Source organism: Montipora foliosa, chromosome 9 (genome assembly GCF_036669935.1).
Source record: "Montipora foliosa isolate CH-2021 chromosome 9, ASM3666993v2, whole genome shotgun sequence".
Taxonomy (NCBI): domain Eukaryota; kingdom Metazoa; phylum Cnidaria; class Anthozoa; order Scleractinia; family Acroporidae; genus Montipora; species Montipora foliosa.
In genome coordinates, this window is record NC_090877.1 from 19,936,303 (window position 1) to 19,962,780 (window position 26,478).

Here is a 26,478-nt window from a genome sequence, read left to right on the forward strand (position 1 = left end):
TAACGTACATCTGCATGACTTTGGTAATGTAGTAACAAACCAGTGTTGGTAGGTTTCCGGTAAACTCGCGTTTCCAAAATTGTCCCATTTTTGACAATTTCAAACCCAATGAAGGAGATCTTGTTATCACAGGGAAGTTCCATTGTGAAAAGTGAGGTTAGTGTGGCGATTGTTCAATGTCTCAAGGAAATGTTGTGCAGAGGGGACATCAAACATGGACACCAAAGTATCGTCGACATATCTCATGTAGAGAGTTGGGAAGTTGTCAGCTAGGTTTGTTGTAAGTTGCTCTTCTAGGTGGCACATAAACACGTTAGCCATTAACGGACCAAGGGGCGATCCCATAGCAACGCCATCAGTTTGTGTCCATGCCTGATGTCCCCTCTGCACAACATTTCCTTGAGACATTGAACAATCTCCACGCTAACCTCAATTTCACAATGGAACTTCCCTGTGATAACAAGATCTCCTTCATTGGGTTTGAAATTGTCAAAAATGGGACAATTTTCCCATTTTCTTCCAGAGATTTTTTTCACTTTTAATGCCTAGCCAAGGGAGTAAAATCTTTGGGTCTTTTCCTTTGATGACCTGAAAAATCTGCTTTACATTAATCTTTTTGCGGACAATTTTTGCACTGAAAAGAATTGAACTGTATTAATCGGACGCATGATAAACCGTTAAAAAATTATTTCAATAAGAAATTAGAGGAATATGCTTGCTGTAGGTGAAGAGATGAATCTTCTCCCAACCAATGAATGAAATTCTGAGTAAAGACTCAATAAAGTGGACTTCACAAATGCTAGTCATTTTACAGCACCTCTCATACTAGGCCAGAGTTTTTGATAGCCAGTCTAAGTAAGAGTAAAAAACAGGATCTCTCTTAGCCAGCCATCACTATTTACCAAATATCCTAGACCGCGTTTGATCGACCCTATTTCAGAATGAGTATAATTGGAGTGATAGTTTAAAACAGTATGTTAATCGTTTTGAAAAAACAAGAATAATAAGGATATGTTTAAAATAGCCTTTTACCAGGCAACTGACTATTTTAAAGCGAAATTTGTAAAATCGAATAATTTCTAACTTTTGTTCCGTGTATTCCTATTCCGAAATAAGGTCAATCGAACGCACCCTTAGCTTGTTTTCCTTTTTTCTTTTGTTTTTCCCTTGCATACTTTTTTCAAGCATAAATTGTTGTTATTATTTGTTGTGGTTATCTTCAATGTAAATCAAATCGATATGACTTATTATTTAGGTCGGTAGTTACTGTAATGTTAAAATACATAAGAGACGGGTGTCAACATTTTCATTAAACCCTAACACTCTAAATATATGGTGACCTGATTAATTAAACAAAAAATAGAATAGCGATGGCAATCTTTCCGTCTCGTTCTAAGTGGTTGTTTCGTAGAATACCTCGACATCAGTGGGAGTAAACTTGTAGCTTCCTGCATAAAATCTACAGGAAGAACGAGATGAAGAATACCCTGGGGGAAGGGGGTAAGAGTAGCCGCAAGATGTGTACGAATCTCGGTTGCTGGCAGCGTTGTTCGATATGTGGATGTCGTGTCCGCTACCAAAGGTTGGTCCATAACTGGAACATCCGTGTATAGCGAAACTCTGCCTTCCTGACTTGACTTGCAGCTTAACAGGAGCGTAGCCATTGATGTTATACAGTGAGTATATAAACGATTTACTCGATGAAGCATAAGCACAAGAACCTAAAAGGAAAGATTACCAAACTTGTTAAAGGGAAAAAAAAAACTCATTGTTGATGATTCAGGGGCACCCAACGAATCTGTTCCTCACATTATCTGTTCCCCAGAAGAATCTCGCTGGCTGGCAAAAATACTGGTGTTTCGATGAGCTGGCTGGGAAATTTTGTTATTGATAGACGTTTTGCCTGGGAATTACTGACTTTTTCTAGCATTTCAACCCGAGCTGGCTGTAGAAACTCTGAAGACTGAGAACGACTTAAAAAAAAAAAAAAAGAACCCCACAAACATACGACGGCTGGTCAGAGTGACTGCGCTTGCGGAAAAAACCTGTTTTGTCCCGGTTTTGTCGCTCTTGTTCGGTCGTTTCGGATTGAGGGATTTGAAAGCGCGCGGAATTCCTGGCTGGGAAATAAATTTGATCAGCTGGCTGGGAAACCAACCAATTTTATCTAGCTGGCTGGGAACTTTCTTGTGTGTCTTGCTGGGAAAAAGGAACAGATAATGTTTTCCCAGCAACACTGAAAAACACCTGAAAATGTCTTAATAACATTTATTTTCAGTAACTGGGGTATAATAATACATTTTACAACAAATTGATCGTTGGGTGCCCCTGATGATTATGACTATGATTGTGTTATAATATTCATTACATCCATTTAGAAATCACTGCTGATCCTTTCAATCTGATTAGCTCTCAGCAGTGCCGGGGCGATTTATTCTCACATCGCGCTATTTTTTGCTCTAAATCGCACCATTTCCCCAGCCAATGAGAAAAGAACACTAAAACAAAACAGCCAATCAGATTTCAAAGCTTGTTTAAGGTAACCAATCAAATTGCAGAAAAATGAATGACAAAGAAAACCATTGTATGGCGAATTTTTCAACTTCTGTTCCCAACTGGATCAATAAAATGTTGGTACTGTCCGTCATCCTGTATTTTAGATATAAATAATGTTGTATGATTTCTAAATGAATGTAATAAAATGGTAATTGAACTTCGTGTCGTGCAATTTTGGTCTGAAATCATACTTGTGATTTCAAATCGAAGAGTGTCTAATCGGCGTGGGTGGGTGGGTCGCGGGTCAAGAGTCGTGGGTCGTGGCAAGAGAAAATGAGGGGACAGAGAGGGAGGCTCAAGGCGTTGGCCGGGATATGTTATGTCCACGAAAGTTATTTTTAGACGAGCGGAAGTCTTTGTTCTAGCGGAGGTCTGTCTTCTGAGACGTCTGCATGCAGTTTGCCTCGCTCTCAGTTTCTCAGTGAAAAGAGAAAATGATGGCGCACGTGGAAGGCTGATGAATATATATTTTCTTTCAAACATCGGACCGAGGTTGACCTGCATGCGGACGTCTCGGAAGACTTCCGCTCGTCTGAAAATAGCTTTCGTGGACATGACATATCCCAAGGGCTGGACAGGGAGCCTCTTTCTCTGTCCCCTCATTTTCTCTTGGTCGTGGGTTATGGGTCGGGTGTCTTGGGTCGTGGGTCTTTGGTCGTGGGTCGTGGGTTCCTAATCCTAACCTAGCCCTAACCCTAACCCTTTTTTATCAGCGACTGGAAATTCTTGAAACAAAACATCTAAGACCTACGACAAATTTGGACCGAGCACTGAGGGAGCTAATATATATCCTTTTTTTATCTTCAAACAAACAGGACCCACCACCCACGCGATTTAGCCTCAACCATCAAAATGAACCTTTATTTTCAGCTAAATTAAAGCGTGGATTGTCTCGGTTTAATACTAGATTGGCAATGTCAGTGCTTGGGTGCTTCCTTCCCACTTTTATTTCTCTTGCTATCAGAGGCCGACTTTGTGTTGGAAGGGGGAACATAATTTAAGGTGAAAATGTTTTTGGTGTCACTAAGGCTGCGGTTGTTGACGTTTCGTGAAAGTTGAAAGCTGCGCTTATAATGGTCGGACCATAATTATCCACCTCTATAATTAAAAGATCATATATATATATATATATATGATTTAACGGAGAAAGTTCAGTGTACGCTAACTTGCCAATTTGTTTACAAAATGCTTCCAAATGACTGCAGGGCCTGCTGAATAAGATTGGTCTGTCTTTTTTTTTCCCCTTTAACAGTTGATTGATTTTCTAACTTACATACTAGCTAAATCAGGCTATAAAGAGCTTCTTAGCTGTCAAGACGGCCTCGTAAAAAGAAACTGTTCGCTTTTGAAGCTATCATACGTTCATCGCCGAGCTGTTTTAAGCTAGCTGGGTCAAGTGGGGCGGATTACTAGATTTCTAGCATTTCAGACTAAAGAATTTATAATGGAAATTGACAGCACGGCGATGAACGTATGATAGCTTCAAAAGCGAACAGTTTCTAGTGACCGCATAACCACAAAACCAAAACACAATAAAAATGCTAACCGGCCGTAGAATGGCAGAAAGAATTCTGTTTTCTGTGGCCGTACTTGCAACAGAAATATTTTTAGCAACAAGCCATCCTTTGGATTTATTTGTTGAAAAGGCAATTAGGGAAAGAATCGTACGGGATTGAGAAGAGTATTTCTGTCGACTATGCTTTATTACCATCGTGAATATGTAGGACTTGTTCAGTTACTGTCACGCCATTCCAGGAGTTCGTGAAGACGGTAGTTCATTCGAAAGCACGATTCGGTTATCCGATCGAAAAGAAGGAAGTCTGTGCAGCAGAGCCCGTTCTTCAAGGTCAGCTGGTTATATGTTACGCAGGATTTTTGACTAAGCTCGATTCATGTGTTTGCAGTGTAATTTAATATTGTTCAAAGACATGTTCTTAACAACGCAAAGCCTTGACTCCGTAGAGATTTTGAATATGTCCGTGGTGAGGAAGAAAGATTAAGCCAATAGCTAACCCGGTTATCGTGTACTTTTTTGTTTCATTCTCTTATTGCAATAATGAAATTTGTAAGTATATTTTCTTAGTGCAATATCGCATTGAGGTTGGAACTTGATTCCTTCCATGTCCAGTTTGCATTAGTTATAAGAAAATCATACCAATAAGGTTGATACAAAAGGCTTCAGTTGAGAGCAACCCCTGATGAAAAGGGAATACAGCCCCTGATGAAAAATGGGGCCCTAACCCTAAACCCTAACTTGGCCAAAGTAAATGGGATACCAGTGTTAGTTAACTTTCACATCGCTGTTGTGGTCTTAAGTATATAACGTATTGAACTGGTAAATTGTACGTAGGGTCAGAAGTAGCCAATAACCTACTCTTCGACAGGCGTCAACACTTGGGCTCATGCATGAGGGACCCTGTTACATGCTAAATTGTCTCCATGTTACATTGATTGCATACAGTGTTACGTTTAACAGGGAAATTTGGTTTTATCAAATATGTTTATAAAGATCGAATTACCGCCATGAATGATTTGGAAAGCTGACGTTTCGATTGTTAGCCCTTCGTCAGGGCGAATATTTAATCAGCTAAAAAGAGATCAACATAATTTTCAGACTTTCCCTGTTTGCACCATGAAAACAAAGAAGACCCACATGCATTTTGGACTATTTTGCCAGATGCACCTAACAGGCAAAGGCTTGGCTGAATCTGCGTCAATGGCCAGTGCTTAATAGAAAACTGCCTTCCGGAAGTGCTTCTCCTGAGATAAAGCAACGGTCATCGAAACTGTCATTTGTTAAGTGAATAAAAGAGTAAATATATCAAAAAAAGTATCAACAATGATGAATAGTGGAGCAAAACCTCAGCAGATTTTGAAACGTTGTGATGGAAGACATCGTTTTTGGAGATGCAATTAAGGTAGTTATCCTTAAGGATATCAACGACCAGTGCAAGAAGCTGTGCAAAAAGAGTGATATAGTTCCACAGTTTTGCTAGTGCCAAGATGTAAGAACAAGGTGTCCAATGATATAAATTTTCTAAAAATATGTAAACACTGTCTCATTATTATTTATGTGAAATTCGGGCAACTTAAATGACTTCATCTTGCATGTAGCTAAATTTTGATCAAGATTTGTCCCCCAACATCATTATTTATCATCAATGGGTTTAAAATACAAAGGAAATTAATGGGAATCAAACAATAGTTATTTAAGTTGGATTCATTTTACTGGGTGCAAATATACAGATTTGATCCAGTCAGTCAAGGAGCAGGGGTGGCGCAGTGGTAAGAGAACTCGCCTCCCACCAATGTGGTCTGGATTCAATTCCTAAACTCAGCGTCATATGTGGGTTGAGTTTGTTAGTTCTCTTCTCCAATCCGAAAGGTTTTTCTCCGGGTACTCCGGTTTTACCCCCTCCATAAAAATATTTGATTTGATTTGATTTGATTTGAGTTAATTTCATTAGTTTCCCCAATTAGTGCTCTAGTGCTAAATCCAAAGACACTTAAATAAAGTTGTTGATATTAAAAAAAAAAAATTGTGAGAATAAAGTATTATTTGAATGAAAGCTTGTTGTCTCTTTTGTGCTTATTATTTACGGTCAAGGTTCTTTCGAAAAGGATTTGATGTAAACTGTCAGAAATTTATTTGATTGCATATGCTTTGTTAAACCGATGGTGAGTCTCGTTTGCACGCACACAATTGAAATAGGAAGTGTTTTTTGCCTCTAAGAGCAAACACATTGTTTGTTTCAATAAAGCTTTCGCTGGAAAAGGTGGCCTCTATGATTTCATCATGTGGTGTAATTAATATTCGAGCTATGTGCGTTGAAATATGATATGCGAGGAGATAGGGTTTTTTTTTCTCTAACCAAGTTTTTAGCCTCAGAACTAGACCCTCCGTGAGGGTACACTGCGTTGCCTATGGTACGTGCACCGTTCCAGACAATTTTTTTCAAGTTGGGGGATCATTAAGAAGTCATACCAGACGAGGCCCTTTGGCTCACAGGTGCTCACACGTTCGTACGACGAAACAGACCTGTCCTTGCGTAAGATGTAGCTCTAACAGTGCACGATATTGTTTTGGTATTGTCTATCATTGTAGTGCCATGGTAGAAGTCTTGGGTAAATAGTCTGAGAAGACATGTGGTTACTAGCAAAGTACTGAACCCAGAAAGATTGAAGAAAATAAATGGGAAGTGAGAAACATTGGCTTCTGGGCTGACATGTTGATAAACTTCTTTTCACCAGAAGTCTGAGCATTTGACAGCTTTGTAACACCGAAGTTCACTGAAGTTAAGCCCTGTTGGGCGGGGTTAGTGTTTGGATGGGAGACCAAAATAATATACCCCTCATAAAACAGAAGCTGGGGACAGAAGCATCCGACCGAAAATACTATTAACGCTAACAAATGCGAACCCAGCAAGGTACAGATTTTGTTAGCTTGCTTTATGAAAAAACAAATATTGATGCAAAAGTAAATAAATATTGATACACAGTTTTTAGAAAGAGCAGAAGGAAGTTTCCAGGACGATCGCTCGAGAATAACATATTTACGACATGAAAACAACATTTATTTTGAACCGTGAATATGGAATATAAACAGTTACGATCAGCGACAAACATTTTGGGGGATTTTTGCAACGTTCAATTTTGTTATTGTACGTTTTGGCTGCACAAATAAATCGCAAAATCGAAAGTGACATCGCCGGAATTCAGCGGGCGCCGTGATGAAGTTACCGCGGCATGTTTACTCGCCAAACAGTGAAGTATCTGTGTCAAATGATGGCAAGATACCGGGTTTTTGTAAGTTTCTTTTTCTGTCAAGTGTTATAAAGTTTGACAATGAAATGAGCGAAGTCAAAACAAAGATCACAATCGCCCAAGTCTTGTTTATGCAAAGTCAAAATTTACTCTCCAAGACGCGTACGACGTTATTTATTCTAACCAGGTAATTCCATCATTTTGGAAATGGCAGCTACTTTATTATTCAACTGCGTCACAATTTTTCACTGATGTTGGGGCTCATTTTGTTGAAACTCAAGCACGCTTCCAACAGGCCAGCTGTGAACCCTTCTGCTTACAGAGCAATACTAAAAAACTTCTCCTATATCACATTTCAACCTTAAGCTCGGAAATTCAATACACAACATGATATTATAATTCACAAAGGCAGAAAATACCACAGAATCCTTTTCCAGCGAAAAATTTATTGAAACAAACAACATATTTGCTCTTAGAGGCGAGAACCTCTTCCTATTTCATTGCGTGCGTGAGGGCAAGAAACTCAATCGTGTCAAATTACCATGTACTTCAGGTAAATACAGCTCACTTTGATTTCGGCTCGACGGGCGATAGATTGTTGTCGGAGTCCATTACTCGTCGCTTTTAAGATTCCACCGCTTGTATATCCAATTGACCTACCATTCATGAGCTTCATAAGGGTTTATTTTGTTCAAAGATCCACTAAAACGCCATTCGCGTTACATGACTTTCGACGCCATTGCCGGTTAAGTCAATCGTTCTACTGTGTCCACCAGAGAAATCTACGCATTTCCCACTACCCTCTCGATCCTAAGAAAATACGCGCAGAAGGCTCTATGCACAAAGCCACCACTTAGCAGGGGAGTGACAGGCAAGACTTGACCGACACGGAAAAAAATAAAATAAAAAAAACTACACCCTCCGTGAGGGTACACTGGGTTGCCTGTGGTACGTGCACCGTTCCAGACAATTTTTTTCAAGTTGGGGGGTCATTAAGAAGTCATACCAGACGAGGCCCTTTGGCTCACAGGTCCTCACACGTTCGTACGACGAAACAGACCTGTCCTTGCGTAAGATGTAGCTCTAACAGTGCACGATATTGTTTTGGTATTGTCTATCATTGTAGTGCCATGGTAGAAGTCTTGGGTAAATAGTCTGAGAAGACATGTGGTTACTAGCAAAGTACTGAACCCAGAAAGATTGAAGAAAATAAATGGGAAGTGAGAAACATTGGCTTCTGGGCTGACATGTTGATAAACTTCTTTTCACCACAAGTTTAAACGTGCCCGCTGAGCATCTGACAGCTCTGTAATGCCGAAGTTCACTGAAGTCAAGCCCTGTTGGGCGGGGTTAGTGTTTGGATGGGAGACCAAAATAATATACTCCTCATAAAACAGAAGCATCGGACCGAAAATACTATTAACGCTAACAAATGCGAACTCAGCAAGGTACAGATTTTGTTAGCTTGCTTTATGCAAAAACAAATATTGATGCAAAAGTAAATAACTATTGATACACAGTTTTTAGAAAGAGCAGAGGGAAGTCTCCAGGACGGTCGATCGAGAATAACATATTTACGACATGAAAACAACTTAATTTTGAACCGTGAATATAGAATATAAAAAGTTACGACCAGCGACAAACATTTTGGGAGATTTTTGCTACGTTCAAATAAATCGCAAAATCGAAAGTGACATGGCCGGAATTCAGCGGGCGCCGTGATTAAGTTACCGCGGCATGTTTAGTCGCCAAACAGTGAAGCATCTGTGTCAAATGATGGCAAGATACCGGGTTTTTGTAGGGAGTTAGGTATCATCGAGTTGGACTTCGAGTTGGACTTCGAGTTGGACTTCGAGTTGGACTTCGAGTTGCGCTTCGAGTTAATAATTAAAACGCAAGTATATAATTGATGAGAATGTATAATTATTATTTATTAGTAATGTTAATAAGCAAAGAGATGTATAAGCTGGGCGAAGAACAGGAACAGGAATTCGGGGCAATATTGGGATTTTTCATTTTTTTTTTTTTTTTCATGTGGTTTAAGTAATAAAATTGCTGACACATTAAAATATAGAGCAGGGATATAGGTTTTCAACAATGTGTGGTACCTTTTGTCACATGCTTTTTCCATTTCCGGCATTCTTTAATTTATAGCCCACAATTTTATGAAAAGTAGGTCACATGATGGTCTACCTGTAAAGGGCCTGTTAAAATTTAAACACAAAAATTGCTTTCAAAATAATACTGTAGAGAAAAAAAAAATGAACACGTTATTTGCGGGAGAAATAATCCATCGAGTTTGGACTCGAGTTCTAGTTCGAGTTGAAGATCGAGTTAGACTTCGAGTTAAAATAAATTGACAAGAGGTGAAGGGGAAGATAGGCAAAGACCAAAGAAACCAAATAAGCTTTTCTGGCTTTGCAGACCGGCAGCGGTCATTTTTTCTTTTGTTTTTCCTTAAGTTTAGTAAAGTGAAAGAAAAAGTTTTAAGAAATATATATTTACCAAAATTTAGGTACAGTGTGACAAACAACCTGCCGTCTACTGAAACTAAAAGCTAAAAAATTAATTGTAACTATTAACATTGTTAATGTTCTCAAAGTCATTGAATCGCTTAATCTTGCAGTCTTGAGTACTGTCATCAAATGTAAACGAAAAATATAGCAACTGGGTCAATATCAACGAGTGGTAAGTAAATTGATACCATTTGCAAATTTCAATTCAAATTAAACAATTGATCCGGAATTAAATATTCCAACAGAACGAGCCAACAGAAACAAAATATGTCTACATAAAAACATATCTAATACATGTGTAGAGAATTCTCTGTGCACGACCACAGTGTGGTAATATCATGACTTATTAAACCACTGGAGAAGTCATCAAACAATGTGCACATTGTACTTTCATTGTACTTCTAATGAATTGATAAAATACATGAATAAACTTGAATTAAGTTGAATTAACTTGTTAACCAAAACTGCAACGACACAAGGTACACATTAACTTAAGCCATCTTTAAGGGCCCATTGAGGGATTTCTAGACCTTTGCTAAGGGGGTGAACAATGACGCATGACCGCGCGCTGTGTTACGTGTATAGCCTACTAGCACGCGGCAGATGCCCAAAGATTTTCCTTTCAAGCACTTCTTTAAACTTGCCAAACACAACGAAACAATAGAAAACTTTGGGAAAAAAAAACTACCTGACTTATATTTGAACTCTCTTCTGAGACTCAATCACAAGAAATTGACTCCAATGTGACGCAAATGGATCTTTTGAATTGAATTGCGCATGCGCGAACGCACAGACCTTTGGTTTTCAAAAACTGCTAAGTTCTAGGTGATTTAGATTTCTGTATACCATTTGGCAAAGTTTCATTTCTACAGCTGGTATTGGGAATTCAACTAGGCATACCCCATTGCAGAAACGTGTGAGCACTGGGGCGAATTTCTTATATTGATTAACATTTCAACTGAAACAGTACTGAATGAAAAGCTACCCAGCCAAGTTTAAGAGTTTTCAGCGGAAAATTGTCTAAATGGTAGCCGTGCAAAAGTTGCAAAATTCCATACAAAGGCTTATAATTGTGTGGCCTGGTTACCCTCTCCATACGAACTCTCTTTTTTGGGGGATATTTTGCCATTTCCTCTCTCTTTTATTCTTGGTAAAGATTCTCAAATTTAATTGCTTTTTCATTTGAATATTTTAGTTTTACAAACAAACGAAAAATAACCATACTTTTTCCCAGTCCTCTAACGTTTCTGCAATGGGCTATGCATAGCTATAGTCCCTAGGACGTTAGCGAGTTTGGGACATTGACACGTGGCACGTTCTCCTTCAACGGGAAAACGTATTTAAGTATTTAAGTATTTAAGTTGTGGGAACAAGCCCGGTTGAAGCTGCACCATCGAGGGATGGAACAAAGGCAGCCTTTGTGACACGCAGTGCATATTGGCATGGAAATATGCATTGCCCATCCTTGACATTTTCTGGCCGTTGTTACAGTACTCCCGTCTCATTTGTGTCATTATCAGAAGGTCGAACGGTGGAGGCGGAATTTGGCCGTTAACTTTAAGAGGTTGCTGACTGCCATAACACACTGATACACTAGCATGGCAGAATCTCAGCAATTTAAGTATGTAAGACCCTGGATTGGCACATGGACGTGGAAGACTTACAGGGTCGGGCACTGTTTGAGCCAGTGGTAGTTGTTGCATAACCGACGACGGCTGCGTGGACATCAGGGACTGCGGCGGCGTGTGCAAGAGGGGAGAAAACGATGTGATCTGCGACGACTGAGATACTGTTTGCGGCCACGACTGAGAACGGAAGGATTTATCGCAAAAAGAAGGTGTTTGAAAGCCCTCCTATTGACCAGATCGACTGTCTATGTTGAGCGCCTCAATGTGTTCTCTTGGTTTTCGTGCGCTTACTAGTGAAGGCATACAGTGCATCAATTTTCTTATATAAACACGCAGTTGACATGTTTAATGAATTTTTGTTTTCTTTGGGCGATTTTGGAAAAATCTGCCTGCCCCGCGCTACTGCGTCTTTGATATTTTTGGTCCAATGACAAATTTTTCCAAATTTTGCTCGCCGCGTGATAAGGAAAAGCTCCAATTTTGACCCAATTTAAAACAAAACAAATAAAATTCGTACTAGTGCAACCCCCTCCCTATAGACAACCCTAACTAAAAATCTAAACCTACCGCAGCCGCAGAACATTTCCTGTCATCTCCTAACAACCCACTGCCAACGACATGCAATTAATACCCATCGAAAAATTCTCCTCCATCCGAGACTCTATCCGTAAGGCTACAGAAGTTTTATTTTGTAATGCAAAAAGGCAGAACAATTGATCCCGATGGTCTGAACATCCACGAAGAATCAGACTGTTCCGTTCTATGCTATGTGATCATTTTTTAATATAAGCTTATCTACACTCTGTTTCACTGTGTTTCCGGAACATATTACGAAAATATGCTACATATGCTTGAAATATGCTTATTGTACCTGAAGAAGCCAGCCGAAATATCGATATACCTTCAAAAAATTCAACCCACCTTGTGTCCCTTTTTGCTGTTATATTCCCCATTTTATATATGAAGCCGATTAGATCACTATTGTTTTAACATATACCAGCAGCATCATCGTTCCGGCCCGGGAAGGGGGAACTCCCATATGGAACAGACGGGCATGCTCGTCGGAAATTTTGAATTTAACCCCTAAAGGAGACCATCTGGGCGTGGCTCAAGCTTTTTGTGAACCCTGAAGGAGACCAATCTGGGCGTGGCTTAAGCAAATTTTGACCCCTAAAAACAAGTTAAAAAGAAAATTTGAATTTCTGTTTTGGGGAATTCTGTGTTTTTTTGCGGAACCCGAAAAGAGACCTTAAAATATTCGCGCCTTGCCCGGAACACCCTAAGCGGGACCAAAATCCACAATTTACACCCCTAAGCGAGACGACCAGCATCCCCGTCTGTTTCATATGGGAGGTCCCCCCCCCAATCCCCCCCGGGCGTTCCGGTTGCTCACTCTAATTTCTGACCGTTTTGCCTACCCGTCAAGATGCAGGTCTGTGCTGTGCAACTCGGACTTACGCATAAGCAATTAAGCCACTTCCTTCAGTCTCTTCTAAATTACCCTTTTGATCCATGATGAAAAGAAGACTTACGTTGTATCGCCACACGCCTCCTCTGGCGACGAAGTTATCTCTATTGTTGCTGTTGTTTCCTCGCTGAAAACGGGCATGTTTCAGCGTTAATTTGCATTCGAAAATAAAGTCTTCATATACTAAATTAAACCTACCGTTCCATTGCCAATTCCACGATGGCCAGCAACAAGACCAACCAGGCTGATGACGAGACCTCGTATCATACCACGTGGGTACCTCGTATCAAACCCGGTTATGCCTTGAAAACACGTGTAACACAAGACGACCACTTGGACAGCGTCACAGTCACGCATCACGCATCCTCGATTTACGGGGCCTAGGACCGTACTGAAGACCTCAGGCCCCTAAGCCTCAAAATATTTTCTTACAATGCTAGGCCAAAGTTGAAATGCAAGGTATCTTTATGTGCCACTTGCACTTTCTAAACAGAAATGGACACTGCTTTGATTCAAATCCTTTCTCTTCATGAGAGATCGTTGGTTAGCATCATTGATCATGGTTAGCATTTACATTTCAAGGAAAAATATTCCTTGTCATACTATCGTTGGTTTGTGCCCTCCCATAAGCACAAGCGGTCCTTCGAAAAATGTAAGTATCTCGGCGGGCTCTGGTTTTGCGGGACCAACCTTATCCTACCCTACCCCTCTATTTCTTTTTGGGGGGAGGGGAGTTTACTTTTATAGTCAACTTTAACTCGAAGTCCAACTCGAAGCGCAACTCGAAGTCCAACTCGAAGTCCAACTTGAAGTCCAACTCGACCTCGAACTCGAATCCAAACTCGATGGTTCGGGATTCCCGTTTTCGTAAGTTTCTTTTTCTGTCAAGTGTTATAAAGTTTGACAATGAAATGAGCGAAGTCAAAACAAAGATCACAATCGCATAACTCTTGTTTATGCAAAGTCAAAATTTACTCTCCAAGACGCGTTCGACGTTATTTATCACCAGGTAATTTCATCATTTTGGAAATGGCAGTTACTTTATTATTCTTCTGCGTTACAATTTTTCCCTGATTTTGGGGCTCATTTTTGTTGAAACTCAAGCACACTTCCAACAGATCTCCCCGTATCACATTTCAACACATGTATGCAAATTTGCTAAGCTCGAAAATTAGACAACATGATAAATTTACAAAAGTTGGAAATTTCACAGAAATATTTTCTAGCGAAACATTTATCGAAACAAGCAACATATTTGCTATAAGAGGCAAGAAACCCTTCCTATTTCAGTTGCGTGCGTGCAAGCGAAACACACAATCACAAAGCATATGCAATTAAATAAATTTCTGACAGTTCACATCAAACCCTTTTCGAAAGAACCTTGACCGTACATAATAAAGCACAAATGAGACAACAAGCTTTCATTCAAATAATTTTTCACTGTCACATTTCCAACTTTTTTTAAACTTTGCAGAGTTGAGTACAAAATGAATGTTACTTGCCAGACAAACAGGCAAACTTTAAATAGATGCGACTTCAGTAAACACTGTTAGACACAACAGAGATCACAGATCTACTTGTGGTGTTCGATTCCTTCTCTGTCTTTGCTGCACCCGTAAGTTACCAGAAAAATTTCCATTTGGTTTCAGTGTTGTACGTAACACCACCTTGGCGAAATATTAAAAGTACACCTCATTTTGATTTCGGCTCGACTGGCGAAAGATGCACGCTGTCGAAGTCCATTACTCGTCGCTTTTAAGATTCCAGATCTTTATGTTCCATTCTTGAGCTCCATATGGGTATATTTTCTTTAAAGATGTACTAAAACGCCATTCGCGTTACAATGACTTCCGACGCCATTACAGGTTAATTGTGCAGAGCAAGCTACGCATTACCCCAGCCCCCTCAAACCTAACAAAATACGCACAGAAGACTCTATGCACAAAGACACCACTTAGCAGGGGAGCGACAGGCAAGACTTTTACCGACACGGAAAAAAATACTAAAAAACAGAAAACGGAAATCTACCTATTTTCCGACTGGATTGCCATAGGCAACCCAGTAAAAACGACGAAATCAACGCATACCTCGACTGGTTTGCCATAGGCAACCCAGTAAAAATATCTCTTTTGTCATTATAGTGTAAAATGAAGTTTATTTGGGAAGCCAAAATTTTTTTTTAACTTCCTGGCTAATATTGCTGCGACTTACTAGTGGGAAGATTGTTTACATAAAGCGCATCACGCTTTTCGCGATCCTGAAATTACATTATTTTCTTGACATAGCTCCTTTATCACGAAGATTTTTCAACAATATATCGCTTTACTCTCAACCCAAAAACATTCAGATAGTAAAAGACTTCATATTTATTAACTTCTTTTTTCTGCTTTTGTGCTTGTCAGCATTGTGATTTGCGATAATTCGCAAGTCTGTTTTCGTATCTCATAGGCGTTTAGATTTTCAATTACATGCATGGCCGCTCAACATCGCCATTGTGTAAATAGTTCACCTTCAAGTGAAAATAGATGCGTTTCTCAGGAACCCGACAGATGAAATGTAAATATTCATTAACATAACGGAAGTTTCTTGGCTAAAGAGTACGTTGTTTTACTCTGAAAACGACGAACGATTAACATTCTTTCAAGTCCCGTAGTTCATTCAGTTGACACAAGATGATCACGTGCACCTGTAAGCCTCATTTATACTAGCAAGTTTTCCTTGACAAGTCCACTTGTCAAAGTTTTCCTGGACAAGTTTTTCCTTGACAAGTTTTCCTTGGTGATGTAAATGAAAAATATGACAAGTTTTCCTTGACAAGTGCACTTGACAAGTATAAAAGCCTTGTCACATTTTCCTTGTTGTCCGTCTACACGAGCAAATTTCTTACTTGACAATAATTCCTTGTCCACCGGGTACTCAACAATTGGAATTTATGAGCATATTCTCATCAGATCATGTTGAACCATCTAGAATCCAGTCTAACGTGGCGAGACCACCAGGAAATGAAAAAAATAATAAAAATAAAAAGGTAAAAACATGTACATTAACCTGTACCAGTTGGGTCCCCTGCGTTTGTTGGAACTGTGAGTACGGTCGCATTTGAATTCCTGAAAATTATATTTCCACTATCAGAGGTGCTGCAGTCTGAAATCAGAAGTTAAATTAAATGTATTCGCATTAATGTTGATTAGTTGGGCAATAGGCCTTTTGCAACAAACGATCACATGGTACAAAATCCGCCATGCATGCTGGAGGGCAAGCTCATTATTATTCCCGCACTGGGACCTTAAAACAAAGAGAACTGAACCAGTCAAGCTTGACTTGCTTTTGTTTTGATGTCCCAGTGCGGGGATAATAATGAGCTTGCCCCCAGCATGGCGGATTTTGTACCATGTGATCGTTTGTTGCAAAAGGCCTATTCATTTTACATTTTCAATGCATTTTTTGCCAGGATTTTAAGATAAGAGAATAGATGTTACAGGTTAGAATTAAATTCAGGTTAAAATGATTTTGACTTAGGTCATTTTATTTTAAACTAGTTTGACAACAAATTCCCCTAGGAAACGCCTCTTCATAATTATACAAATGTACTACTTGCTCAAATTGAAAAACTCATGGCTTAAACAAAACTTAGCCAAAATAATCGCAACGTTATCTGGATTTATCACTAACACAATGATCTCCCCAAAAAGAATGAGCGTTACTATTTGATCGTTCAAATAAGTGACGCTTACAAAATCGCTTCTGAACAGTAGAAAAAGACTTCATTTTTGCAACTGCGTTATTAGGGGTTCGACCTATTCAATGTAAGCACAAGAACGAGTAAGTGGCAATGATAACTAAGCAAAAAAAAAAATCAGTAAATACATTATGTATGTTTCAGTAATTCTTTTATCATTCCTTTGAACATGATATTTTGATATTGTCGACCTCCGCCTTCCTAAGGGACTTCAACCGTGAATGATGCTCTTTTCAAAACCTCTGAGATAGAAAAGCAGAATTGGTTACCATGCACAGTATGACTAACCTCAACATTAATGCTAACCATTTAAAATCAGTCTTTAGACTGTGTACTAACCACATCCCCCTTTAATTCCAGCACATATTTACTTACCAATATACTAACTATTAGTAATGGATTTTTGTTAATGTTTACTACATTCAATTTCAACCTAGCTTAAAAATAATTATGACCTGTAGGTTGAAATCATTTGAACCTGAATTTCAATTAAACTTGTAACATAGACATGTTATCGTTATTTTATATCTATCAGCATTATTTCATGGATGCTCGAGGTGATGTGTTTTGACTGAAGCATGACTGAGTATGCCATGGCCCCATTCTGGACAACGCAAAGGAGGGAAAGACTATCGGAGTAGATATCTTATAGCAAAAGAAACTCAAGGACAAACGACAAAACAATCAAACGAAAAGAGCCACGTTTTTCTTTTTCTTGTGTGAATGAACTAGAAGAAGGATTGACTCAATGATATTTCAATGGACAAAAAGTAAGAAAATGAGCAGATACGTAGTTACGTCATTTACCAATTTTTCGCTCGCAGATATATCCTATCGCCACATCATTCCTATTGCATGGTATGTTGTTGTACAATCCACTTGTTAGCATCTCAACACAGCTTTCCTTTTGCAGATAGTTAGGTTCTCCCTGATTCCATCTCTGTGATCCAACTTTGGCCTCTATACAAGTATCGTTTCTACTTGTCCAACACCATTTATCAGACTGCATCCTTAAACCAATGTGCCACCGTAGACCATACTTATTCCGAAATGTCAAATCATTGACTTTAGACTTCAAAAAATGCCATTCTTCTTCACTTTCCATTGCGACAAGATCACCGCCACATTCTTTTTGGGCTGCTGTCCATATTGTGTCAGCTTTAAAAACTTCATAAGTTGAGCAAGAGCTGGCGGCGTAACCTGAAAAGCACGCAAAGGAAACATAACCCTTTGCTTAAATAATGAAGCAAATAAACAAAAAGTGTCTTTTTTGGCAAATTAGTAGAACAAAATGAAGTTCTTTAATTTATTGTAATAATCTTCTTAACATATATTTTAAAGTAATTCCATGCCGAATTTACCACTAAGGAAGAGTAATAATGCACCTAATACAAATTCCTATTTTCGTTGGTCCCTATGAAATGTAGCTTCTTTTGCAACTTCGTCGTGCGTACACACCCACGAGCAATACCGCTAGCCATGATGACCATGAGAAAAGGAACTCAAGGGATCTGATGAGTATGGTTCTCCGCTATAAAATCAATACTTCCGATTTCAATTAATCCTGGAAAAACTTACTGCGACGATCACCGTCACTTTTAAATTTGAATCAGTAGTTTCTATACAAAATTGAAAAAGAGATGTCGATATTGAAAACCAGGCTTAACCGGACCCCATTTTGTAAAAACCTGGATCCGCCCCAGAAAACGTGTATTTATCAGAACACAAAACAATTCAGAACTGCAAGTTGGAACAATCAAGACCGTCATCACTTAAGAATTACGTAGCTAAATGACCAAGATGTGTTTTGAGTTTCCTAATTTATAGGGGAGACGGGAACAGGACTGAAATGGGCGGGAGCCGGGAGATAGAGGTAAGGGAAATGGGAGAGGAAGGTAAGGAAAGTTCTTGGTAAATCCTTCCCTTGGTAAATTTTGTTGATTCTGCCGAGCGGCCAGTGGGCTCTTGGCAGGTCACTGGACATGGCGAGCACCACATATCGTAGCCCACTTTCAAATCTCTCCGCCATCGTACATTATGGCCTGGTAGCCACTCCTTTAGCCAACGACACCAGAAATGTGATACGAGTTCTTGGACTCTCCGCCATCGTTTCTTTGGTCGGGATTCTGGGCCGTCAACTGAATCAGGCGCAAATGTTCCTCCGACTTGTCCATATATAGGAAATGATTGGGTGTGAGAGGAGTTTCGTCACATGGATTATTAGCTGTTTGAAAATGCATTTTATCAGGTGTTTGACAATTTTAAGGTGAATGTATTCCTTTTCCGGAATAAGGTCAATCGAACGCACTCTAAGATGGTGGGTTTTGCAGTTTTCAGAACTATTCAGTTTATGAGAGTGAACTGAATTGTCATTTAACTTTGAGGTAAATTAGCATTTTAAGTAAAGAATGTGAGTTAGCTAACATCAATAAATTGTTTATTTACCCTTGGTCACCTTTCAGTCAAGTAATATTACAATAATTACAAGCAATTCAAACTAACTCTGAAATTTAAGTTCAACTTACTTGACCAAGATACGTCAGTGTATCCACCAAATATGTAACTACCAACTTTGATTATAGTAACAGTGGGTCCCTTTCCATCACAGTTACTGTGGAAGGTGGATGCAGCCCAGCCATCTGTCTTGGCGTGCCAACACCTTACAAACCGATTGCAGGATGAACGCTGGAGGACTGGTTCTAAGAATGAATGCAACTTTGCAAGGTATTTGGCATCGAGGCTGTTAAGAATACTTGATGAGCTGAGGGCTGCTTGCAACATCACATAAATTTAGCCAATAAAAGAGAGAAACGGATGAGATATAATTATTTTTCGCATATGACACTCGTGGATATTGTGGCTGCAACGGAACAGAACGTCTCAAGGCCAGACACCCGACTGGGCCAATTACTCCAAAGCGGACTAACACCAATCCGAGGTTAATAACCAAACGAGATTTTAAATGTCCCCCTCAGGAAAGCCTTAGCAACCTAATTTTATGCCGAAGGAAAACAAAAGCCCAAGGAAAAACCTGGAGGCCAAAGGTCTTGAGGAAACGTTTCTTGATCAGCAAAAATAAACTACAAGTTAAGTTGCCAAAATCGCCCCGGAATTGGGTTATTCGGCTTTGAACAAATGAGCCTTGTTGACTACACCCCTAGTTTGACTATCTCCGAAGCAATGCAGCAAGAAAAACTGCACATTAACATCTTTCATTCGATAGGACAAAGAATATTTTCTCTCGTTCGTTTTTCTTCCCGTTCGATCATCACTCAGCTATTCCTTCCTATTCTGGGGCAAAGATCCCAACTTCAAACAGCTATCACCCGGTGATCTCTTGATAACCGTAGCCAAAATAAAGATATGTATACTTACTCTTATAAAATATCCAAGTTAAGCTTGCAAGGTGAAATTTATTATTGGTTACGCTACAATGTTTTTAACAGCTTAAAAATTATTGAATAAATAAGCAAATAAAAATTATTATTATTATTATTATTATTATTATTATTATTATTACTATTATTATATTATGATTATTATTATTACTATTATTACTATTATTATTTTATTATTATTATTATTATTATTATTATTATTAGTAGTAGTAGTAGTAGTAGTAGTAGTAGTAGTAGTAGTAGTAGTAGTAGTAGTGCACCTTTTCATGCTCCACAAGGCAGAGGTAAATGATTGGCATTTTTTTCACTCACAGTTTGCAATTTTAGAGTTCAAAATAAAGAGGAGTGAATAAGGTGTAGAGAATAGACTTCGTTTGACTTAACTTGTGAAGAATACCCGAAAAACAACACCTAAGGCGTAAGGTAAGCACACCCCTACGGCCTCTCATTCTCTTAGCACTTCTCTAGAGTCTTTAACCACGGCCTTGTGTAACTCAAAAACACACAAGAACCGTAATTTGTATTTACTAATTTATTTATTTATTTTTTTTCAATTACATTATAAACGAATAAGCCGCTCTTCAAGCGAGGTGGCAGTTATACTAATATCGACTCACCTTTTTCCTGAAAATCCAAAGAGGTAACACTTTCCACAACAAACACGCCAGCACTTGTGGCAGTACAAATATAATTCCCTGCATCACTCTGTTGAAAGTTTGTAATAACTAACGCGCCACTGACCTGCTGGCTCCGTGCAACTGGCAATTGACCATCTTGTTTCCTCCAGGTAATGGTTGGTTGTGGATCTCCAGTAGCGCTGCAATTTAACTTCACACTGCAGCCTGCTGTCCTTGCAATCTTGGAAGGAGGTTTAATCGTAAACTGAGGAGGCGAGGCCACGACTAACAGAGTTTTGTTTTCAGCTCTTCCTAGGAGATTTGATGCAGAACAGAAATAAAAGTCCGAGTCTTCTTTTTGAACTTGTAAAATTTGCAGCGCGTTGTTGATATACCTCACCCTTCCCTGGGGTAACTGGCCGGATGATTTCCTCCAAGTCACAGCTGGTGCAGGGTATCCAGTCACGTGACAAGTTGGTAGAATGAAGGTCCTTCCTTGAATTGCGTAACGAGGTCCCGGACTGAGTGAAACGCGAGGATGAACTGAAACGAGAAAGGTAAGAAACTTTAATTATCGATGTTTGTCATGTTTTCCATCTTAAGTACTATGCTTTCATCGTCTTAAACTATTTAAGGTTGAAGAGAAACACTGTATGACCAAAGAAACAATCGAATCAAAGAAATGTAATTCCGCAGACACCAATCTGACGCATAGACACGCGATAAAAAATAAACAGAATTTCAGCAAAATGACATTAACTTAACGGTTGGTTTACATATTCCGATCACTGGTGATTTGTATGTGTGTGTGTGTGTGTGCGTGCAGACTGGTTGGCTCTTATTTAGTTCCGACAACACCAGAACAGTCATATCTTTCGTTAATAGAATATTCAAAGTTTTTGTTTTGATTACTTGATTCTTCTTACACCAAACAAGTATAGTTACCACGATGGCCCAGGAGAGTCACAGCCCAGTTTTAATTTTTCACAGACCAGTTTTAATTTTATTCACAGTCTAGCCTGCGTAGCAAGCGTTCCTGTTCGACAGAAGAGCTTCGAACCGATTTTCTGCAAACTGGCCGCGCGAAAGTTGGGGCAAGAGACTGAGGGAACGCTTGCAAGAAGACCCCCTATTTTTGAAAAACCCGTTCGCCCGCGAACGGGGGCTACTGATTGGTGCGGCACAGTCACAGGGATTGACACGTGACAAATTCTGGAGCAAAATATTTCTCCTAAGTTCTAGCGTGACAAAGGCAATGGTGGAAGATGTGGAAGGTTTTGAATCGTGTGTCGAAGCTGAGCGAATCGGGTCTCGGGTCTTACATTGAAAAGGAAAAAAGAACTGTCAATGCGCCATCTCTTTAACTGTATAGATGTAATGGCCGTTTTGCCAACAGGATTCGGAAAAAGTTTACTTTTTCAGATGTTTGTCATGATGTGCGGAGTGCGAAATAAAAGAACTTAAAACGAAGAACCGGCTTCTCGAGTATCATCGTGATTTCTCCATTTCAAAGCATAATACGCGATCAAGTAAGTGGTTGAAGTGAATTCTATGGCAATGACAGCCTGTAATTTAAATGAAAATCTGGACTGCTTGGACAATATCCATCAAGGGAAATTCAATATTATTTACGTGTCAGCTGAAGCCGCTATGGCGTTTCCGTAAAGATTCGATCGTTATTTAACAAAACTTTGGCAGCGCTTATTGTCGACGAAAAGTTTGGACTGAACTGAAGTGAGCTTTTCGCTCGCTTGCAAAAGATACTTTATTTACGCAGGATGAATTAATAAAATGCCTGCGAACTATCAGAATCCACATGTTTCAGGATCAAGGAAATTCGTCAAATTCTCTGCGTACCTTGCCTGATGTAAGCTTGAGTCCATGGATTGAGACAAGATGAAGACAACTACGCAGCCTGTTAAATCTTCTCTTAATTATTGTGAGAAGAAAGCGGCTCCTTCGTAAAGCTATTCGATTTTTTAAAGCACTTTTACTTGCCATTTCATCTACGATTTCGTGACGATTTGACCAAAAACGTACTGTGGATTATCAAACTAGCGAGGAAGGTTGCCTGTAATTTCCAGGAGATTTTAATAGTACGATCCATTTCGTCAACCACTCTGCACCAACAAATAGGCCTTATCACGGTTTTCGACGCCATCTTGACGGGTAGGCAAGGCGGTCAGAAATTACAGTGTTTGTATGGGAATCCGATTGCAAATAACTTCTTCCAAGATTGAATTTTTCACAATTTCTGAATCGCAACGTTAAAATACTAGGTAGAAGATTGTATTCACCAAGTTTGAAGGATGTAGCTTGGCTAGAAGACGCTCAGTTGATTTTTTGAATTTTCCACACATTTGTCTGTAAATTTGGCTGGGTAGACAAACGTCTAGACGCGGTTCGCGGGAAAAAAATTTAAAGACAAATGTATGGAAAATTAAAAAAAATTAGCTCAGCGACCTATAGGAAAGCTACATCCTTCAAACTTGCTGAATACAATCTTCTACCTAGTATTTTAACGTTGCGATTCAGAAATTGTGAAAAATTCAATTTCGGAAGAAGTTATTTGCTATCGGATTCCCATACAAACATTGTAATTTCTGACCGCTTTGCCTACCCGTCAAGATGGCGTCGAAAACCGTGATAAGGCCTATTAGCCAGCAAGTCGCACTGAAATCGTCGTTACAAGTTCTGAAAATTGGCTGTTGTTTTCGATAACTTCTATTCCAACCGCTCTGCAAATATCAGCTAGAATTTGCCCGTAAGTTTCTTTTCGATGGTTTAAGCAAATTCTCAGAGGAAACATAACCAGTCGTACCCAGCTTAGAAGCTGCCGTTACAAATTTAACATTTAAAATCACACTGGCAAATTCTGCGTTGATCACTCGGTGTTTCCTCGGTGCCTCGGTTTGTTTTGCCGGAAGCCAACATATGTTAACATGGTTATCTTTCATTGGCTAATTTGTTAATAAGACGTCAATCAGCGTGTGTCAAGTCAACCATAAAAAGGTGGGCGTTTTTCAAAAATAGAGGGTCTTCTTGCAAGCCCTCAGTCTCTTGCCCCAACTTCCGCGCGGCCAGTTTGCGGAAAATCGTTTCGAAGCTCTTTTTGTCGAAAAGGAACGCTTGCTACGCAGGCTATTCACAGTACAGTTTTAATTTTGTAACTCGTCACCAGTTCTCCTCACAGGTGATCACTCTGTGATCACAGGATTGTTTTACCAATACAGAAAGTATCCTAAAGATTTATAAAAGCTAACCTTAGGCCTAATTAGGCCAAAACGAAAGCTTTTAGGCCGAAGGTTAGCTTTTATGAATGTTTAGGATACTATCTGTATTCGTGAAACAATGGCCTGTAACCTGTGACCTATGAGAGAAGTGAGAGAACTGGTGACGACTCACAAAAATAAAACTGGACTGTGTAAAATTAAAACTGTACAGTCTGTGAAAAGTTAGAACTAGACTGTGAAAAATTAAAACTGGACTGTGACCCTCCTAGGCCATCGTAAGTTACAATATTTGTCAATACAGGGCAAAATTACTGAATGCTGATTGGCCGAGTCAGAGGGCATTTTTTTCTTCATCACGAGGACAAGTTTGGTAATCAAGAGGGCATGATTTACTTGATCCTGATTGGTTAACAGTTGCTTATCCAGAGGTAGCAAAGTTACAAGAGAATCTTTGTCCAGATTAAACTATTTTTTTGTGTATAAAATACATTTTAAGCGCTATTTCTGTTGACAACAACGATTTATTGGAATTGAACTTTAAACCAATGGAAGCGTGTTGATTGCCCTCGTTGATTGTCATTTGTCGCAACAATGAACTGACCTCCCTCAATTTATTTTGCCTCTTATGTGATAAACATGCAATCGCAATGTGCCCTCGTGAAATTAATTGAGGATTAATTTGTTTTGCATTTTCAAAGTTTGCAAATTGCGCTCGTCGCCTCGTGACTCGGGCAATTTTGTGAAAACTTTAAAAATACAAGTGAAATTAATCCTTAATTGCCTTCGGGCCCATGTGATTAGATATATTTACTGTAATTAAATCCGAGAAATTTGCTTGTTACAGAACAAGGATCAGATCAATTTTACTATAATACAGTTTGATTTGCTCATTTCAACATTCTCAGTAGTTCTTTTATAGTCTTTTGTAAAACAACGAAAGCAAAGAAAAACAAATTTACCATTTACTACAAGCTGCGCCACTGCTTCTGCTTGACCGAGGATATTTGATGCTGAACACTTGTATGCACCCGAGTAAATTCCAGCGACATTTCGCAAAGTCAACTTTCCTTCTGAGATTTCTGACATGCTTATTTCTGACTGCCCTTTCATTTTACTCCATTTTATCGCGGGCTTTGGATTGCCACTGACTGAGCACTGGAAAAAGGCTGTCTTCCCTTCATTAACTGTCAACTTTGCCGGCGAAATAGCTATGGAAGGAGAAGAAATCGATTCACCAGGCTCTCCTTTTGCACCTTGTCTGCCTGCGGTTCCTGTGTCTCCTTTCTGTCCTTTGCGTCCAGTTTCTCCCTTCGGCCCAGTCGGTCCCATGATTCCTTGCTTTCCACTTTGCCCTGGCGATCCCATGATGCCCTTATCTCCTTTGTTTCCGGTTCTTCCTTTCGACCCCCTTCGTCCCCGAGCGCCTTTTTCTCCTCTCGGGCCAGGTGGACCGGGAGGGCCTGGGGGACCTCCCAAACATTTTTCGACGTTTGATTGACAAAGTTTCAGTTTCAGATCCGATAACAGCTGGTCATTTTTCAGCCTGTCTTCTAGCGTTTGTTCGTTTCCCGTTTCGTTCTTGGTCGAATAAGTGTGCCGCCTATTTCGGTGGATCTTATTTCCCAGAAGTTCTAAAAAACCAAGAGCGACATTTTAAATGATGCACCGAAAAAGAGTACATTCTCATAGAGAAATCGATCGACACACTGAACCGAGTGTATAGTTAAACGTCTTAAACGCAAACTGTTGAGATAAAAATTAAAGAAATCTGAACTAGACACGGTTTCGGACACCTATTTTTTATTTGGTGGTAATAAAGGGCCAAAGATCTACAGTCAAGCCTGAATTCTCGCGTTACCTCCATTTAATTTCAACAACTCAAACCCTGCTGTTGAGGACTTGCCCCGCGTGTTTTAGTATTCCTCGCCTATCGTCAGTGTTTGAGAACAAAATGAATTTAAAGTTCGTGGCGAGCTCCGCAATCAAAACGCAAACCTCAACAACTAAGGGTTCGAGTAAAAAAACATACGTCACCCTTTGTTTCTGAAGTGCCCGACAAGCTATAATTTTAGACTCGTCTGAAAGCACTTGCTTTGTTCTCATGGCAGATTTGAATAGAAAGGAGGCCTTTGTTTGAGGAGGATGAGACGTTTCCTTTTTAGGAACCCGATGCTCCGTAAACTTGAGGTGTAATATCTACTTATTCGCACAAGTTTATCACCAAGTAATTAAACGTATAAGTTATTGCAATGCCCATCTTTTATCTCTTCTTTCCATGCTTCGATATCAGTAAGGCTAGAATTGTAGCTTTACAAAAAGATAAAACTTACCAGGAGAATTCTCTGAGATTTTTGCAATGTCTGGATCGTTAGACAGTGGCTCAACCTGGGTGTCGGTTTCCAGAGCGTCTATTCTTTCCCTTTGCTTGTTTAACTCTAGTTCAACTCTCAAAAACCCTCCGCAATAAAGAGCAATCGACAAAACAGAAATAATCGATGCAAACGACGGGCAACTCTTTTGAGCAGCCATGTTCATTTCAGTTCTCCTAACAATTCCGCT

General features: G+C 39.5%; 1 protein-coding gene across 2 annotated transcripts; it reads right to left on the minus strand.

The window, feature by feature from the left end:
* Positions 1-1,112: 1,112 nt before the first annotated feature.
* Positions 1,113-26,478, minus strand: LOC137970748 (uncharacterized). 2 transcript variants are annotated; one of them, XM_068817303.1, is made up of 7 exons: positions 26,250-26,478; positions 24,879-25,550; positions 20,687-21,229; positions 19,197-19,439; positions 17,479-17,871; positions 15,981-16,076; positions 1,113-1,721 (listed from the first exon to the last, which is right to left on the minus strand). In XM_068817303.1, the coding sequence occupies exons 1-7, from the start codon at positions 26,452-26,454 to the stop codon at positions 1,393-1,395; spliced, it is 2,481 nt and encodes an 826-aa protein (XP_068673404.1). In that variant the 5' UTR covers positions 26,455-26,478; the 3' UTR covers positions 1,113-1,392. The 2 variants fall into 2 exon arrangements, with proteins under 2 accessions (XP_068673404.1, XP_068673405.1); XM_068817304.1 differs by having other exon boundaries at positions 15,987-16,076; positions 26,250-26,470.